We start from the raw sequence: 20,249 nt of genomic DNA on the forward strand, positions 1-20,249 counted from the left end.
AGCCAGGAAAGAGCCCTCCGGTGTAAATGTTTTATTGTCATGCAGAGTCTGGCTTGATACAATAGAAACATGCCAGCGAGAGGCTGCAGTAAATGCAGCCCTGCATCTCCTGTACTGAGCAAATGACATGGTGTGAGCAATGCAAATGTAACACAGGCACTGAAACACCTGTTTTGGCAGATGTGTGACACACAGTATGTGCTTTGTTCACAGCTTCGATGTGGAAAATGGCCCGTCCCCAGGTCGCAGCCCGCTGGACCCACAGGCCAGCTCCTCGTCAGGACTCGTATTGCACACGACATTCCCAGGCCACAGCCAGCGCCGGGAGTCGTTCCTGTACAGATCCGACAGCGACTACGACTTATCACCAAAGACCATGTCCAGGAACTCTTCTCTCCCAAGTGAACAGTAAGCAGAAATTCGACTCACTAAGAACTTTATGTGGCTCCTATAATCCTCAGAGCTTTGTTAAGAGGACTTATGGGTGGTACACTCATATTTCACAGCCGGAGCATCCAAGATGGGTGGTTTTACAGTCTGCCAAGGCACATCCAACACCCTCCTCCCATCCCATCCTTAAAACATTCCCATTTTCTCCATAATTTAGCAGAAGAACTTTCAAATCCATATCCTGAAATAACAGAGAAGTTGTACTGTACTTATATTTACAGTATAGCTCTTCCCCATCCTGTTTAGTGTTAGCAGCTGCTTGCTAGAACTGAGCGCAAAATGAGCCAAGACAGATGGCTGAGCTCAAGAGGATCAATACACACAGAGCCTGGAGCTTAAATGAGTGCCCTGGATTTGCAGCTCTTTATTTTGAAAGGCCCAGTTTAAATTTTTAAAGTGACCATTAAGCTATAAAAAAGGTGCTCGTAAAAAAAGTTGAGCTGTTGCGAAAAAGCCCTTCGAGTTCTGTCACAAAATGGAGAACTAAATATTAGCAAGATCCATGAGAATTCTCCTGAAAGAGAATATCCCTGCTGTGAGTTAACATGTAGTAAATGTTTACCAAAGTAACCACTCCAGATTATGCAAATACCATGTTTGGTGTAAACGGTGGATTTAAACAATTGCCCCGTGTTCCCAGCAGTGTGCTGGGGTGGGGGAATCCCATCATTTCTCCCAAACTCATGGCTCCCTTTAGTCAAGTTATCCATTCCCCGCAGGCATCGAGGCTCCAGCAGCACTTGGGGAAACCAGCACCCCCACACCAACTTGATATTGACACTAGTGTTGAGACAATTTTAATTAAAATGTAGACTTAGCAGCACTGATACTGACAGGGGATGAGCTCTGTGGCAGCACAGGCAGGGACAGTACTCCTTTGGAGGAGTCAAGCAGTGGTGGACACATCTCCAAAGGTACCCATGGCAGCCTGCAGCCTGTTCTGCCCTTGTTCAGGGGGGGATCCTGTTGTTCTATGGGATTAATCACATAATTGGTTACAACATTGCTTCAGGAAGACCTCAGAGCCCCTTCCAATATCTAAAGGGGCTCCAAGAGAACCCCTTATTTAGGTTGGAAGAGACCTCTAAGATCACCAGGTCCCACTCAGCATTGCCTGACAAGGAGTGACAGGACAAGGGGGAATGGCTTCCCACTGCCAGAGGGCAGGGCTAGATGGAACAGTGGGAAGGAATTCTTCCCTGTGAGGGTGGGGAGGCCCTGGCACAGGTTACCCAGAGAAGCTGTGGCTGCCCCATTCCCGGAAGTGTCCAAGGCCAGCTTGGAGTAACCTGGTCTAGTGGAAGATGTCCCTGCTCATGGCAGGGGGTGGGACTGGATGGGCTTTAAGGTCCCTTCCAACCCAAATCATTCCATGATTTGGTTATTCTATACCCCACATTCGCTCAGATAGGTAAATCATACTGGATTTTCCATACATACACAAGTACTATATATAATATCACCAAAAAAAATTCTCTCTTATCAATGGTAGTGATATATTTTGCTCAGAACTTCTGCTCAAATCTTCCATGATGAAAACATTCAGACAAAACCCGGCGTCTGAATAACATTAAAGACTGCGACAGAGATCAACAAAAGCCAGGAAATTCAAAGGTGACCTTTCCCCACACCATTATGTTTTTTTTTCCACCACGGTGCAAGCGAGAGCCTTAACTTTTGAATTTCCTGGCTTTTATTGCCTGGTGTTCCCAATCCGAACACTCGCTCCAGCCGGGTTGTTTTGGATATACACTGTGACCTTTCCATTAGGAGCAACATTTTATGTGGTGTTAAATAAACGCTGCGTGGGTTCGTGTGTTTTTGTGGCATGAGGAAAACACTCATTCCTGGAGGTGAATTTTGCTCTTTTTGAGGGTAAATTTATACATCAATTTATACAATTTCTCCATTTTTTTATTAGGCACGGCGACGACCTGATTGTCACACCTTTCGCCCAGGTGAGTTGGTGGCGTATTGGCCTCTAAAATTGTTTTTAAAGCACTAAAGTGGAGAAGGTGACGCCTGTGGTTTTGTCTCCCTCAGGTGCTGGCCAGCCTAAGAAGCGTGAGGAACAACTTCACGCTCCTCACCAATTTACACGGCACCTCCAACAAGTAAGCCTGGCTTTTTAAGTTCCCTTTTTAAGTTCCCTTAAGTTCTCCCGGAGGAGGAGCCGGGGGGGCCGGGCGGGGGCCGGGGAACGCTGTGCCTGAGGGCTCCTCCATCGCCCCCGCCCGGCTCGCCCGCCGCGGTTTGCGCAGGACGCCAGGGGGCGCCATGTCCTCTCCCCTAGGGGCGTCCATCCCCTCAGCCCCTCATGGCGTCCGTTCCTCAGCCCCTCACAGTCCTCACCTCCTCCCCGAGCAGGAGCGAAGTGTTTCGGCTTGTGTGCTCTGTCTGATGTGCACCTCCAATCTCGGGTTCATTTTTAGCCCCCCACCACCACCACCACAAAAAAAGACAGTAAGGGGCTGGAGTATGTCCAGAGAAGGGAATGGAGCTGAGGAAGGGTCTGGAGTACCAGGAGTGGCTGAGAGAGCTGGAGGGGCTCAGCCTGGAGAAAAGGAGGTTCAGGGGGGACCTTCTCACTCTCTGCAACTCCCTGAGAGGAGGGTGAAGCCAGGTGGGGGTCAGGCTCTGCTCCCAGGGAACAAGGTACAGGACAGGGGGAAATGGCCTCAAGGTGTGCCAGGAGAGGTTTATTTTAATATCAGGAAGAATTTCTTCACATAAAGTTTTGTCCAACCCTGGCCAGCTGCCCACAACAGTGGTGGAGTCCCTGTCCCTGGGGGAATTTAAAAGACGTGTGGATGTGGCTCTTGGGGACATGGTTTAATGGTGGCCTTGGCAATGCTAGGTGGGACCTGGTGATCTTAGAGGTCTCTTCCAACCTAAACAATTCCATGATCTTCCTCACTTTGCCACCTTGGCTGTCCCAAGTGTTCCACAGGTGCCCAGCTAAGAGCAGAGACATCATTGCTGTTCAGTCAAGCCATGGTCCTGCCCTGCATTTCCACCACTGATTCACAAGGGAGTTGTTCATGGCAGATGCCAAGGATGAAGACCCCATACATAAGGCTCTGGGGACAGCAAGAATTTTCTGGCAGGGCAGGCAGCAGTGTCCTGCAGCTCGGCTCCACAGGGGCTGCCCAGGGAACTGGCCTGTGCCACCTACAGCCAGGGATGCCACATCGCTTCCTTTACTCTGAGTGGGGAAGGTGATGCTCTCAGAGAAGAATGTTGGGTTTTGTACCTGCTGAACAGGAGAAACCAAACAAACCCTTTTTTATGCCTTTGTCTGGGACCACTGTTTCCCCTTGCCTATTTATACTGAGCCAGTCATCATCATCTTCTGGCCTGTTTTGCCCCAGGAGAGCTGTTTTGCGTGAAACCAACATCATTCATTCCTGGCGATGTTGCCTGCGCACCCACCCATCCCATTTATCCCACCCTGAGACTGGCAGGCGCTGCTCACTCCAAACATCCTGCTGGCTCCAGAAGCAAAGGATGAGGTGCAAAAATCCATTCCAGGGGGACACCACGGTCTTGCTTCGCTGTTGCAGGTGTGAGTGGCATCACCTGGATGCCCTCTACGAGCTCTGCATTCTCCCTTCCAACTCAGTATTGTATTTTACATAAAGCCCAGCATTTTATCCAGGCTTTCCTCCTGTTGATTTCTATTTGCAAATTTGATGGGAAGGAACCACCGCATTCCAAGATGGAGGTTAATAGAAAAACAGATGGCTGAAATAGATTCCTCTTTTTTTTTTTAAGCTTTGCTTTTTTGAACAGCTCGAGCATTTCAGCAGTTCCTAATGAGGAATCTGAAATTGGACGGGGCCGGAAGGAAGCGAGGGCGTAACCTTTAGGACACACAGGCATCTTACAGTGTCCTTTTGAAAACATTCCCAGATTTGATTGAGGTATAAAGTCGTTTGCCCAGCCAAAGTAAAAGTCGCTAAATGTTTAAACCATTATATGCCAAACATCCAAATCTGTGGCGGAATGTGCTTCCAGGCGCTGAGGAGCTTCCCGCACAGTTTCCAAACAGCTCTGCTGGGTCACAGCCATGCTGCCAGCTCATGATTTTATCATATGTCTCATGATATGTGATATTTTACTTAAACTTCTGCACTGGGGATCATGAGAATCTCAGCTTTTCTTTAACCCTTCCTCTCCCCTCTTTTTTCCTCCTCCTCCACCCATTCTGGCCTGAGAAATTAAAAAGAGGATGCTGTCCCACATATTTGCTGGAAAATATGAATGTTAAGGGCTGGAGGAAAAAAAAACAACCAGCAGTCGTATTTTTTGGACTTTAACGTCAGGATTCTTAAGGCAGTTTCCTGATTGGAAAAGAGGAGAGTATGATTAATGGGTTTGGAGTGCTGGAGTTTGGCAGTTGTGGCCCAGGACATGGTCAGAAAGCATCCGGCGCCTGCTCTTCATGCCCACCGGCAAGAGGGAAGGAGCGGGAAGGGGGAGCTGTGAACACTTGAGCGGAGTGATGACCAGGAAGAGATGTTGCTGTCGAAAGCCACATCTCTGGGTCTCTGTTGCCTGCGCCCTGGTTGCCACAAAAACAGGATGGGCACGGCCATAAACTGGAGGATGCCGGGAGCAGTTGTTCCCTTTCCAGGCTTTGGAGCGGGGAATACCCTCCTGACTAGCAGTTCATGCCTCCCCGCCCCCCCAAAGGCATGTCTGTGCAGCTCAGGGTTTGGAGATACCTGGAGCACATCTCCCCCGATACTGGAAGCGCTGCAGCCGCGGCATCGTGTCCCTATTGGGGAGTTTCTGTTTTTGAGAGATTTCAAGATTTGCCTTTTCAAAGGCTCAGCAGAGGCAGGTCAGGGCAGATTTTCAGAGAACTGTGTGCCCTGTGCTGAACCCTTCGAAGAATCTGGGTCCTGCACATCCCTCCAGAACAGCCAAGCCTTTGAAATCCCAGGGAGCCTGCTGGTGGGAGCAGGTTGTGGAGGCCGGCCAGCCCCACACTGCTGGTGGGTCCAGGGGCCAGGATCAAGGGTGGAACCAGAGATCTCACCTGGGCAGCAAGGCCTTCCTGGAGCACTTCTGAAGAACCCCCCGGAGCTACAATTGCAGCAGAATTGAGCCGCTCGCCTCCTTTGATTTTAGCTTCAAAGGAGAACTGGCGAATAATGGATGTTCAGTTCAGTGGCTGACTCAAAAAATTGGGGTTAGGAGGCTGGCAAAGAGAGTGTGGGGAAATCTGGCTGCAGTTAAAATGTATCTGAAACTTCTTAGGGAAGCAGAAGCCCAAAGTTTCATTTTTGGTCAGCCTGAAGTACTGCCTTCAATCTAAACTGAAGTATCTTGATTTTGGTGTCAACTCTTTTTAACTCCTTTAAAAAAGAAGTCTCTGATGATGGTTTCAACTTGAAAAAGTAACAGCTTTATTTGGCAAATCTCACGGGGAACTATGTTGACATTTGGAGAGATACTGCACCTTTTTCCACTCAGACCCTCTTGGTTTGACTTGAACCAGTTTTTCAAATAGATTTTGGTCCTTCTGAAATCCAGGCTTTGCTGATGACATTTTTGCTCCCAGTGAAAAAAATGTCCTTCAGCTGTTTCAGAGCTTAACACTGGTGACTGCAGCATCTTTTTACTTCAGGAGCAATTCAAACGTTACCTGCAGGGTTTAAAGACACACTTCTGACCTTACCTACAGCATTGCCTTACAACAATTCCATATTACTTCAGGATCCATTCCAGTCTCTGTAGGGAAAAGCTTTCTGGGAGAAGGCCTTGACCCTGGGGAAGCCACTGACCCTTTCAGCCACAGAGACAGGCCCTTGCTGACTTCCAGGTGTATTTTGAGCAGAAAGTGGCAAAGGCAGCATGGGATGATGGCACATTTCCAGCATGTGTGTGTGCCTAGCCAGGGGACATACATCTTTGGGTTTTCCTAACAGGTCTGCCCATAGTGCTCAACAAGTCATCGTAAAGTGTTTTGGGCTTCTTTGTGAGAGTGAAAAAAGGATTTTTAACAGGGGGAGTAGACAGAACTACCAGCAGAGTTTGGAATGATAAAATAATACCTATTGACAGAGTATTCTCTATCTCTCCTAGGAGATCTCCAGCCACCAGTCAGCCACCTGTGTCCAGGGTTAACCTGCAAGGTACGTGTGGGACTTCGAGAATCACCTGCAAATCACCTGCCAAATGCAGACTACACATATTGCACAGTTTTACTCCCAGCTGCTTCTCTGCCCCCTCCCCTGGTGCAATTCTGGGCTCACAGAGCTTCTTCTGGGTTAATCCTGCAAAACCAATATGAGAGACTCGTCAGGTTCAAAATATTGTTAGTTTAATAGTTTGGTTTGGGGTTTATCCTTGTATATTAGCTTAGGAGATGAACATGATTTTGGTTTGATAGTCATGGCCACAGTGACTGCTGTTCTGAGTCCCTGTGTGCACAAGCCTGGACAAGCCCCAGCCTACAAGCCTTGAACAGGCTCAGACACAGCTGGTTTTTGGTTTGGGTTTTTTTTATCCTGTTTATTTCAGTTTGTTTCCATGTGATCTGTGTAAAAATGGCAATCCCCAAAAACCTTTCTGAGGGGAAACTTCCTCTGCTTCCTCCTGGATGACCACAGGACTCCCGAAGGGGCTCAGCACCAAGGCAGGGTGGGGTGGGCAGCGGTGTGAGGGCTGCTCAGGCAGGGTGGAGTACTGAGAATGAGGAGCAGAAGTAGCTGCTGATGACTTAGGACAGGCTTCTTTATTTTAACACCTGGTTTAGCCATGCAGTGCTGAGGGTCTGAGGGACCCCACTTAGGATCAGAGCTGGCCCTTCTTGCGCTAATTCAAAGGTTGTTCCCACAAAGAGGGAGATAAGATTTGGACCAGTGCCCATCTGTAAGGTTTAATCTCAGCCTTTCCAATAATTATGTGCTTGGAGGGACTAATAAACCTTAATTTTTACAGCATGTGAAGCCTGGATAACTATCATTTCCTCTCATGCTGTGTATTATTTATTCTCAGGGGACATGTAGAGTCCTGGAGACTTCCAGATTAGGTTCCACCAAACTTGTTAATGGGATGTGGAAACCTCTGATGTAGAAACAGAACTGGACAACATGATCTTAAACTTCTCCTTCACTCCCTGTCTGTGAACAGTGTGGAGTCAGAACTAGCAGGAATGCAATTTATCACCTTATTTGAAGTTGGTTTTAGCAAGACTTTGATTTTGTGCACATGTGAAAAAAAATAATGGAAAATTTCATAAACTTTCCATAGCTCTGTTTATATAAGTTACAGAATATAATAAAAGGGAGAGAATGCCCTTCCAGGAATTTTTAGGTTAATTTTCTTAGCACTTTCTGTGGAAAAAATTGCTTTCAAATTTTTTAACACTTTTGGGACATTTTTCTACAGTATTTCCAACATGAGTATGATGCTTGTTACTTCTTAGCTGACCCAAGCTTCTAATACTGAGAACACATGAAAGTTCCTTTGGGGCTTGAAGGTTTGATACACATAATTTTAGAGCAAGTTTTCTGTTGCCCTGCAAAGGCTGGATTCCTGGGCCCTCAAGTAAGTGGGTTCTTAACCATCAATCTTAACTGCTTTTAGATGAAATCTTCCCATGAAAGAAGGAAAAAAAAAGGTCAGTTGTATCATTACAAACTAATTAAATTGTGGCACTTTGTAGGTAGGAAGAAGAAACGTTTTTGAGATTGATGGGAAATTGTGTTATTTCCTACATGAAAGCAGTCAATATTGACATTATTAGCAATCATAACACTTTACTTTCGAAGGAAGTTTCCATTTAAATGCAGCAAGAACAGAGATTTTTAGAGATTTTTTTTTCAGTGTTTTCAGCTTTTTTTTCCCTTGATGGCTTCTGATTTGGAAATTATGAACAGAAGAAGAGATTTTCCTATCTGAACACTTCCAGTTCAGTGCCAATGGCTCCTGTGGCTGAAAGGATGCAGAGTTTTTCCTGAAAGTTTTGCAGAAGGAAGCAGTCGTGTTTTGATTGGGACCAGGCTGCGTTACATCCCTCTAGATAAAAGAATGTGTTTTGGAAAGAAATGGGTTTGTATTCTCTAGGTCGGTTAGTCGGCAAAGCTTGGAATTTTATTTTAGCTCTCTCATGTCCCACATTGATTCATGGATTTACCACAATGCATTGACATCACTGTGAGCACCTCATATATGTCTCCTTTTATTTGTCATTAGTGGAGTGATTTATATCCTGTTCTGAGAAGAGCAGAACTTGGGGTTTAAAGCAAACAAGCCTGCATTAATAAAATTACCCTGGAGGGAGACAAATTACATCCAGCATTTGCACTGCAAGGAATACATGCCAGCTGTTTACTCCCGCTGGAATATTTCAGGATTTGTCCGTTGTTTCAAACCAAGAGCAGCCAAATATGTTGCTGGTGTTACATCACTGAGGACCCAGGCCCATGGTGAAATAAATGAGCTGTGGAGAAATGAGGAAATTCCTTTTCTTTTATGCTTTCATTTTCTTGAAAGTGTGAAAACTTCTGGCCAGGTCTTTCGTGGGACAAAGTGCCTTGAAAACCACTACTGGTGTCACTGTGAACTTCAGCGCTTTCTTAACCTTGTAACCACAGCCAGAGAAGGAAGAGGAATATATATTGAACATCCTGTGTTTTGTCCTTGGTATCAGCTGAAGTAAATCTGGCAGATTTTTCCTGTTATTTTGTTATAAGTGCAGATCACAGGAATGAGCAAAATGGCTTTTATGAATTAACCGAGAATCCATAACACGGAAATATGGAACTGTAGCTAAATCCTTAATTAGCTGGTGAACTCCACACAAGAGGATAATGGGAATACTGTGGGGTGTAACATCACGGAGTGTAGCTGTGCAGGGCCAGGGTCATGAACGAGTGCTACAGAAACAATCGTGCAAACACATCGTCACAGAAGTGTCTGTGACAATTTCTTTCTCCTATTCCCCCTTTGTTTCTTTTAAATGCCACCTCTGCCACAGTTACGTTCATTGACCTTGAGAGGAGACCTCTCTGCAGTTACAACTTCCTTGGGAGGGGAACAGGAGGGGTAGGCACTGATCTCTGCTCTGTGGGGACCAGTAACAGAGCCCAAGGGAATGGCCTGAAGTTGTGTCAGGGCAGCTTAGGAAAAGGTTCTTCCCCCAGAGGGTGGTTGGGCACTGAACAGGCTCCCCAGGGCAGTGGTCACAGCACCAAGGCTGACAGAGCTCAAGCAGTGTTTGGATGATCCTCTGGAGCACGTGGTGTGACTCTTGGGGATGGTTCTGTGCAGGGCTGAGGGTTGGACTTGATGATCCTTGTGTGTCCCTTCCAACTCAGCATATTCTGTGATTCTGTGATTCTGTGCTACCTTAGGCTCAGCAAATCCATCAGCACCTTCTCTTCTTGGTTCAGCTCTCCCCTCCCCTGGCATCACTGAAAGGTCTGCAGTTCCCATCCAACGGATTCAACTAATAACATCTTTAACCAGCACAAGTCTGGCCATTCCTACTTAATTTTGTTCTTTCTTCCACATTTATTTATGTCACTGACCTGTCTTCCCTCTGAATTAAATCATCTTTCACTGACTGTCACCTTCAGTCTAAGACTCCCATTCTTCCAGCCTTTTTGGTACAAACTTTTCCCCATCTGTTTTTTTCCCTTTGTTTTATTTCCAGGACTTTTTCGTACTTTACCCCGTTCTTTCTCTCAGCTCAGCACAGGATCAGTGCTGTTTCCTTGGCTTGACAGTGGTTGTGTAACTGGTTTTCACCTGGACTAGTACAGGCTCCTCATGCTATCACCTCACCTTGGCCACTGAGGTACCTGAGCCCCCTCCTCCCTGTCACAGAGGCTGTGGAGAAAGCACTGTCCTAGTCATGATACAACTGGGACTGAGAAGCCTCTTGGATGACCAGGCACACGAGGGAGAGGTGGCACATAAATTAGGGATTGGCAGAGACTCTTCTCAGTAGCAGGCAGTGCCCCTTGGACACTCTCAGCACAGAGTAATTATAGTCTCTCTTCACAATTAATTATATACCCAACAATATAATAAACCCTGCACCCCCTGTGCAGTCCGAGGCTTGGGGGGTGTAGCATTTTTGGGATATGTCACACATGGGCTTTCCAGGGCTCACAGGATTAAAGCTTTGTTAAAATTCCTCTCTGGGGATGGGAGTAAAGGATTGATGTTTTTCTTGCTTGTGCCTTAGCCTCTGCTTTCCTGTACATCTGCACGTTTGTCTGCACTTCTCACATGCCTTTACACGACCTCAAAACTTGTACTCTTTCATTTTTCCTGTGGGTGTAAGATGTACACAGACTCGTGCACGAACATTTGTATAAAGCATAAACAAAGACTGGATAATGCTGGTGCTTGTGCTAATGAGACCCCCAACTTTTTGTAGGAGTTAGCAAGCCCCATGCATCAAAGTCAGCTCTAGGTTACAAATATCTATAAATCCCAGGTAATTAGTATGGAGCTGGTGCTCTTGCACCATCCTCCCTCTGCTTGGCGTGCAGAGAATGCTCTGGGCACACAAAAGAGAGGATTCATTTTGAAATTCTGTTGTTCTGCTGTGAGTTTGGCTGAAGATTTGACCTTTTGATTTTGAGAGCGATTGTAAAAGTCAAGTAGATGTGGTGCTTTGTGCTTTTACAAGAGTGCAGAGGAACCACGTGTTACCAAGCAGCTGAGCTAAAGAGTAACTGGTTGTGTGCACAACAAATTCGGTGGTGCTGTAGCCCTCCCATAAATATTATCACCCACAAATATTATTTTTAAAGGATGCAGTGCTAGGATGATGCAGATTATTCACAAACTAAACAAAACTGTGAAAGAAATCAGATAGATAATCAGATTAATGACGTGACTGAGTGAAATGAGGGCTGTTGAATGATGAAGTGATTCTTGCTGCTTGGGAGATTAAAAATCTCCCAAGCATTTCCAAGTGAACTTTCCAAAGTTACCTGCAGGAAAAGCTAGCAGAGCTGAGCCAGCGGGGGGAGTCCCGAGGCCCTTCCCGGCTCTCCAGGGGGAGTTCATTCCTGCCGAGAGTCCGTTTCGCGTGTTGCGCCTGCCTGCAAACACACACCCCCTGAAAGTTGGACTCATGCATCTTAGTAAGTATTTCAGTTATGCTATTGACGTCAATGCAGTCATTAAATAGATTGCCGGCCCTCCCATCAGCAAACCTGTGCCAAAGACCTAGAGGCAGACACATTTTAAAAGAGGAACATCAGGTTTTCTTTTAGCGTTTGGAGAGAATAAGAGAAGTTTCTTCTGAAGTCACTGTACTTTGCAATAAGGGTGGTTTTTTCCTTAATTTTCTAAGGCTCATTTTCTGCGAAGATAATTGCTGTGTTTTATTGAACACACGTTTGGTACGTTACTGTGCACAGAAACAGCTCCAAATGAGACTAAAGAGTAATTTTTGTGATCAGCTCTGGCTGAAAAATGACACTGGTTTTAGGTCTCCCGGCTAGATTTATTTGTGTATTGAGTGACAGAAGGTATTCAGGCAAACCTGCTTAGCCTTTGACTCCCGAAATTCTGCAAGGATTGATTTCATGACATCTATATAAGAAAATAGCCTTCATTTCTCCTCGGCAGGCTCTGAAGACATACAAGCTAATCATGACTCCATAGCAACGGATAAAAACTGTTTTCCCCTCCACCCCACCTGTGGATGTCACATGAAGATGCTACACGTGCTGCTGCCATCAAGAGCCTGTCACTCCCTGGGGCCCAGCTGCCATCTGTGGTGGGGCCAGCGGGTGCCAGCGGGACTCCCTGTGTGTGCTTCCACTGTCCTGCTGTATTCCTGAGGCAGGCTGGGCTCTCCTGGGCTGACCAGGACAGCCATTCATCCCCCGGGAGAGATACCTGCCTCCTGGAGCTGCCAGCCTGCCCAGTGCTGGAGGCAGCTCTGAGCTGTGCAGTTCCCCTTTCACAGTGTCAGGAATGGCTCTGGACAGAGGTTCCAAAGGGTTTGCGAGCTGAGAACCTGAGGACACACATAGATGGCTTCCTCACCCAGGTGGAGGGGGCACCTTTCCTTTGACAAGAGGAGCAGGTATGTTGTAACAGCAGCAGCAACATGTTTTGAAAGAACAGCTGAGGAGCCAAACCTCTGGGTTTTTTGTTGAGGTTGTCACTTCACTGATGATCCCGCAGGATAAAGCCATAAAAACAGTTATTAGTTATTAACAGTGCTCTGTCTGATGGGTGGGTTCCTTTGGAATGACCCAGGCAGCTGGAGACCCAAGGTGGCAATGAAGAGACCTTCGGAGTGGCACCGTCCCGTTGTGTCCCCATATCCACTCTGCTCTTTAACACAGGTCAGGCCCTGGCAGCTCTGTGTTGCTTTGCTCACTCCCATCCCGTTGGATTGCGTCAGGCCTCTGCGGAGACAATGAGGCTTTGCCCTTGCTAATATCAGAGTCGATACAATCTGTGTTTCCTTTGTTTTCTGCACAGAATGAGAATAGTTGCTGTGGGTGAGATTTTGACAGCGCAGTCTTCAGCGCCCTGAATCAGTTCCATATGAGAATGAGAAATGTGTACTCAATCGGAGCGAAAAAACAACCCAAAACAAACAAAACCACCCAAACCAAACTTCTGGCAGGCAGAGTTAGTTTTTTAGGTCGCGGGGCACAGTCTTTGCATGCCTTAGTGATGAACAGGGTTCTTCATTGTCCCACTGCTTTGAGCCCCTTCAACTTCCGTGTCATCAGCACTTTCCAGCCGGGGGGAGCTGAAACAGACTCTCAAAAGCACCCACCAGCTTGTCCCCACTGCAGCTATATATAAGTTTCTCCTTCCTCCCCCGAGGTTGAGCTCAGTGCACCAGCACTGTGTCCCAGACACAGCTGGCCATGGGAGTGTGAGAGGCTGCGTCCACGTATCCGTGTGGAGACATTCCCAGGGTAATGCACCGCACAAATCCCAGAGCCATCAGCCTGTCCTTGAGTAGTCCCAATATCCAAAACTTTGTCCTCCTGCAGGATCTGATTCCAAGTGTAAGTTGCTTTCTTGTTGTGTTTTAAAAAGTATTCATAAGGTTGTGTTTTGATTCTCAGCAGCCGAATCGTTTGGTTTGTAAGTGGGCAGGAATTCCCAAATACTTTTTTTGTATTTATTAGTCTTGGGGGGAGCAGGGTTTGGTCCTAGTTTGCAGGGTCATATATAGAGGGTAGAGCACTGATCCTGAAACACAGAACTGGAATTCTCTGCCCTCTGTAGGGACATTTTGCCCACCAAACTTGACTCTACAATTATAACAATTATAAAGATTAAAACTTTAAGAGCTTTCAAAATCAATATATAATTTGGTAGAATTAAAAGAGGGGCTCATGCACTTTTCCCTCTATTCCATATGGAATTGCATCCATCCTGATGTGGTTCAGACTCACCAATTGCCAAACAGTGTTACTGAACAGTGAAATATTGATTGTTTCGATGTTCACCCAGAAATGCTCTGGTTTTATTATCATTATCTTGTCATCTCCTGATTAGCTAAAAATGATTTCTGTAGTCAAGCATGGTGTGCTAATTAATGCAACTATCAGGTCACTGTGCAACTGGTGGAGAATGTTGCACTAAGAGTTAACGAAACATTTTATTGTAATATTGTTTTCTCTAAGAAGTGACTGTGAGTGACAGCCTTAAGGATGGTATAATTGCAATAGTTTTTTTGGCAGAAGGGAGAGACAACTGTTAATTATTGGTGATTACTAATCAGACATACCAGTTTACTTAAAGTTCATTCAGTTCACTGGAAATATATATGATTATAAAGATTTAAATTTTTTAAGCAGTAGCCTTTAAAAAACATCTAAATATGCCTGTCCCTGTGGGATATATTTTCACATGTAAAGGTATCATTGATTGGCTTTGGTGTGCATTTAAGGCACTTAATCATTTTAGGAATTCAGAATTTAAAAACAAAAGGGAAAAACCTCCAAAATCTCGCAGGATGTTGATTTGACAATTAGTGTCTTTTGATTTTATGTTCAGTTCTGTGCCTGTGGAAGAATACTGATAAACCTCAGCCAGGAGCAGGATCAGACCCCAGGTCAGACACTGGGTTCTGGTGAAGCAGGATCAGTGGCCATTATTCAGTACTAAGGAATTACATAGTCAAATTTCATTTTGAAGGAACTATGCATTTTAATGTAGATATTCTAGTATAAATATCCTACTTTTTAATGTAGACATTTCAATATAAATATCCTGCTGTCATAAATATACCTTTCCAAGAGGAAATTAATCATCTGTGCATACTAAACTCCTCTACCACACTTTCACACTCTTCAAAAGCTTTCTTAAACAGACGTTTTTGCCTTTTACCTGAAAGACTTCGAGTTCCAGGTGTTCGGAGCAAGGCTTTGAATCCAGCTTGCCAGGTCCCTTGGAGCATATTCCAGACACCCCAATGTTTTCATTTAAAGTGAGTTGGATCCAGTTAGACCTTTCATGCCACCAGCATGTGTTAAGCTTAGCACTTAATACCAAAGTGGCTCTAAAATGTCACATTTTACAAGCAATGTATTTTACTTTAAATACCATATATTAGGTTGACAAAAGCAGGAGATGGGCAGAGCAATCACTGTGTTCTCTGAAAAACCGGTGTTTTCTGAGAAGTGAAAAAACCAGCCTGTCTTCCTGCTCCCCTTCCCTCCCTCCCTGCCTCCTTCCCTCTCTGAGTTTCAGAGAATTGACTGAAATCGTGGCCCTGCTGTTACTGACTCAAGTACAGGACGTTTGGATGCACATTGGGACAGCCTGAAAGGATGTGGGATACGTGTCTGCTCTGTGGGGACTGTCACCCACTGCACTGAGCACAGCGTGGGGTCAGTCCTGCCAGAAAAAATTCCAAGAAGTAAACATACACAAGTGCAGGATTTGCTGGAAATCAGCCTTACTGGCATCTGACAGCTGTGAAATGTTTTCCTCCCTTTCTTCCCAAAGATACTCTTGAAGAAGAGAAATCCAGATACAAGTTTCCAGTGCAACTGGAGTGTTTTCTGCTTTAGCAGTAATACTTTATGGGACATGGTCTCCATCCAGCTCCTAGTCAAATACGTGTGCTGGGCCTTCATCTGAATTCCAGTTCTTTGGGCAGGGTATTTCCCAAAATTCCTGTTACTGAAATGTCACGAACAGTTTGCAGCTTCCTGAGTTTCACTGTATTGCGTGAAACTTTGAAATATTTCCACCCCCTTCCAATGGGAACATACTGTCCAGGTAAAAGCCAAGGAGCTGTTACTCACACTCTGTAGATCAGGAAGAAGAAAGTGGAACCCAAGCAGAGATGCTGCTCACACCACATTTGTCAGCAGCAGCTGCTCCCTCCAAGCCACCCTTTGTAACACTTCCAAATGTGGTCGGCTCAGCTCACTGCTAGAATGGCTTTTAGAGCACGTTGCCTCAAGTGGCAAGTCGTGTGCTGCCTGAAATCAGATGTTTCACAGAAATTGTCTGAATTGCATTGAATTGACTGCATATAACGAATGACAGTGTGAATGACAGTGCAGAGACCTTGGCCAAGGTTAACATGAGTTGCCTCTGCTGTGCTGCTAAATGTAAGAAATTCTGAAAGGTGCCACAAAGCATAAAACTCAGAGCACAAAAAGCAACCCCTGGAATAATCCACTGCAGGCCAACCCATAGCTGACCTTCATTGGGGAACATTTCCATTTCCATTTCCATGTCCATTTAATCTGATATTTGAACTGAGATTGTTAAGAAGGGGTGCCTTTAATGCTGACATTTTGATTTCCTTGAACTCGGATTGAGGTGCTTAAATAAATGTGTTTTGAGGGCTTTAATTAAATGTATTTTGAGAGTGAAAGGCTGTTCTTACCTCTGCTGGCTGTAACCATTTCAGGAGTGATTACACCTCCAAGTCTACCTATCATTGCTGGGGTCAAGTTTATCCCCATTTGCCCCTTCAAGACACTTCTCCAGTGTGAACAGCCTGATTCAGGACTAAGAGCCCAGGTTAAGGAAAGGACAGGAAGTCATATATGACCTAGACCTCCAGCTTTAATCACCTTTTGACTAAAATGATTCAGATACAAAAAGAACCCCACAAATACATTATTATCTGGTGTTCTATAATATCAATTTCTGATTATGGATAACCAGGAAATTAATCTGATGTTGTCCCTCTGGCAATATTGAGGAAATTATGGTCCAGTTCCGCCCCATGTCCCAAATACACCTTTTAAAAAGCTGGTAAGCAGGATGTGATGGCCTGAGCTTGCAGGTGACACAGAGGCGCAGTGGAGATCAGCACGTGGAAGGATTAATATGGAATATTAAAAGCTGTCAAAACAAATGATACTGGTTTGTAGGATCCTGACATCTCCCTCTTCCTCCCCACCCTGTTCCCCGTGGGACTCACTGTGTGATTTTAAACAGATTATTCTAAAAGGCTGTACGTGCACTTTGGTAAACATAAAGCACAGTGAGTCACAGCATGAACAGCTGAAGTTGTGCTGAGGGAGATTAATACAGATGATTAGCACAGGGGATGTTTTAGCTCTGCTGTCAGCTACTGCAGGCCTCAGGAGTTGGAGTTCTGTGACTCGAGGCTCACTGTGAGTGCCTAGAGCATGTGGACATACAAAAAGTGAATCCACGTGTCTCGGGGTGCTACCACAGAGCTTTCTGGTCACTGGCTTCACATGTGAAACATTCTGCATTTTCAAAAGAGGATCATGAATTAAGAAACAGCTTTTTAATTGCCTGTCCTCTGAGATAATTCAAGCTCTTTCTGCTGGTTCTGCTCTCTGATCCTCAGTGAGCAACACTCTGACTTCCCACAGTGTCCTGAGGTGCAATCGCAGATCAGTCGATAGGGCTTACTCACAGTACCACTGCACAACAAAATATGTCAAAACAGGCCATTTTTTGCAACATGCTGCATTCTTGAGTGACTCTGCTCAGTGCAAATATCTCTGGGTTTCAGCTGTGGGATGACAGTCCCAGTCATTTCTTTGAGAGGCAAAATAAGGGCAGAAAGTTCAAATGAGGTAAATCAGTGAGGTTGACATTTACCCCTTGGGTACGTAAAATATCTATTGTAGGAAAACAGATTAAAATTCCAAACTAAATCAGTTTTTTAAGCTTCCATCCTAAAGGATAATGCTTTCAAGTAATTACATTTAGCCATGAAAAAACCACCATTTAATTATATTTTATAATTAATATAATTTAAATGACTGGCATGGTGGCTCAAAACATAAGGGATGACTCTATGTCCTGTCTCTCCATGTCTGCAGACACAAAGGGTGATAATGTATCTTAAAGAATTCCTATAGATTATGGTCGGGATGCTTCCAGGAACCACATTATTAACTTTCATTTTGAAGAACTTCAGGAAATTAAATTGAGAGGAAATGTAGGACAATTTTGTGTTAAGTTGTGACCTTTTAACCTTCCCAGGAGCCAAGGAAGCTGATTTAAACAGGTCTGACATTCTACCAGTGTCCTGTTCTACATGACTGTGGTGACATGGGTGGCCTTGTTGTGACCCTTGTTTAACATTTCTGAATAATTTTCCTCATGAAGAGCTAAGGATTGTTAATAAACTTTGTCTTTCCATCTAATGCCAGTGGCCAAGTGGAGCTTTTCAGGTAGATCGGCATCATGCTTTGAACTTCCAGGATTCATCCCTGAGGTTCCTCTTCCATTTCCTACTCCAGTATTTGTTTCACCACAGGGGACTTTCACTCTTGACTGGCTATTGAGGCCATAGGTTTTATTATCTCCAAGGTAACCCCGTTCAAAACCTGATTTCATGGCTCCAGATAGGCATGTGGATGAAAGTAACACCTGGATTCCGGGGCAGATCCAAGCTCAGACCTTCTTGCTTTTGGTTTGCAAAGCTCTTGTGAAGCATGACACAGAGTACGCTTAGCACTTTGCACCTTTCATGCTTTGAGGTTGTTTTTTCCTCTTGTTGAACTAAAATCGTTGCTGTGGTCTGTCTGGAGAGTTCCTCCCGTGTCGCATGCCTGTTGTGAAAGTCAGCTCACGGTTTCGGAAGGAGGAGTTTTCTGTGCAGCAGCAGAGGTGCAGGCACGTGGTTTTGCACAGATAGGTGCACAGAGAGAGCTCGAGATGGGCACTGAGTGGCTCTGGGGGCTGACGTGGGCAGAGCCCCTGCACTGGCATCGCAGCCTAGCATGAGTAGCGCTGTGCAGGAGTGAGTCCTTGGATGGGCTGTGGATGAGCCAGCTCCAGAACCGGAAGCTGTCTAGCCACAACAGCACAGCATGGTGCCCCACCTAATTAAGCCTGTTGAAAGGCAGGGCTAATTAGTTTAGGTGGAGTGCCTTGTTAGCACAAGGATGTTGCTTCCAGGATTCAAGTTGGTTTCCCTGCACGTGGAAGCTCCCCAGCCCTCTCAGAGCCAGGCCGCATGTATGAAGGGAGATAATGCCTGGCGTGGCACAGGTAAATCCTAGGTGGATAGCTGGGTCATTTCATAATCATATCCTGCTTTTTCTGTGTCTTTCTCACACTCGTGCATTCACATGCGCTCGGGAAGAAAACACTTCTACTCACACAATAAAATGTTCTTGCTGTGACCCAGCCTGGCCTTGTTTAGCTAGAGAAACAAAAACACAGTCCAGGCACCCTGTGATTTGCAGGAAATTGGGGTTGGGATTTACAATCCTTAGGCTCAGCTCTTACTTCCTTCTACAGCCTGTCCAAGCGAATGGGCATCGCCATCCCAGCTCTCTGCGCTGTTTTCACTGCACTTTGAGGACCATGTTGAGTAAAGTCATGATGGGGGGGATTCATTTAAGTTAAAAATTCACCATGACCTTGAAAATTGTGATCTGTCTTCAGAAATGTGTTCAAAGCGTGTGTTTATTTCCTCACAAAACATCATCTGACAAATCGTTTTCAGTGTTCTCCTTGCGGATCTCTCATTTGCATGCACTGTCCATCTTCTACACTCTTTGTTAGACTCTTTGTAGGAGAGGAAGTCTCTTGCATTGTATTTTTCCTCCTGTCTTGTGATTAAGGCAAGAATCCTACAGGACAACAAGGAATCAAGCCTGGTCAGTAAAACAATAATGTGCCAAACCTTATGTTTGCTCCCTGAGAGAACGATGGAACTGAGGAATCTTTCCCATTCATTTGACAGGCCAAGATTAGATTCTACCCTTCTTGCCATTTCTGTTTCTCCCTCTCTGTGAACCGAGGAATTCCTACTATGCAGGCAAATCCCGTTCCCAGATTCCCCGGTGATATTGCTGCTAAGTGACATCTGACGAGATGCTTCCTGCATTTTGTTACTTCCATTTGGCACCATAAAAACACTGTCACTTACCCTTCTGATTTGTGGCAGCTCTGCTGCATTGTTCCCTGCACGTGGCTGCTGTGGGGGGAAGGACACTGGGAAACACTGGGAAACAGGGACTGCCTTGTGGTAAAACACTCCATCCCACCCTACAGGAGATGGTATCTCCAATCTAAATCCTTCTTCAGAACTTCTCCAGTTTTCCTCCTCGTTAGCATTTCAGATTAAACCTTTAGGCTTATCTCCAGATCAGAAATTACCTTTCTGGGAAGCTTCATTAGATTCTATCAGCCACCTTAAGGTGTTCTTAGTGTTTACACCTCATTTTTGCACCTCATTGTCATGCAAAAGGTGCAGTGTTAACTTTGCTTTGGGAATCTGCATCTTTCATCTCTGTACTGTAGAGTCTTCAAAGCTGATATAGAATGTAATCAGACACATGAAAACTCACAAAATAGATGTAAGAGTGCTTTTTTAGTTT

At 45.4% G+C, this 20,249-nt stretch overlaps 1 protein-coding gene across 4 annotated transcripts in view; it reads left to right on the forward strand.

The window, feature by feature from the left end:
- Positions 1-20,249, forward strand: part of PDE4B (phosphodiesterase 4B) — a 172,135-nt gene that overhangs the window by 110,848 nt on the left and 41,038 nt on the right. For 3 of the 4 annotated variants that reach the window (XM_051798047.1, XM_051798056.1, XM_051798062.1), the window contains 4 exons: positions 214-408; positions 2,372-2,408; positions 2,494-2,564; positions 6,544-6,593. In XM_051798047.1, coding sequence (XP_051654007.1) covers positions 214-408; positions 2,372-2,408; positions 2,494-2,564; positions 6,544-6,593 — 353 coding nt within the window. Of the gene's footprint in view, positions 1-213; positions 409-2,371; positions 2,409-2,493; positions 2,565-6,543; positions 6,594-9,670; positions 9,681-20,249 lie in introns of all 4 variants that reach the window. The other variant, XM_051798080.1, reaches the window with a different exon arrangement.

The sequence above is a fragment of the Manacus candei genome, unplaced genomic scaffold (genome assembly GCF_025592945.1).
Source record: "Manacus candei isolate 608988 ecotype Guabito, Panama unplaced genomic scaffold, ASM2559294v1 h1tg000005l, whole genome shotgun sequence".
Classification (NCBI taxonomy): domain Eukaryota; kingdom Metazoa; phylum Chordata; class Aves; order Passeriformes; family Pipridae; genus Manacus; species Manacus candei.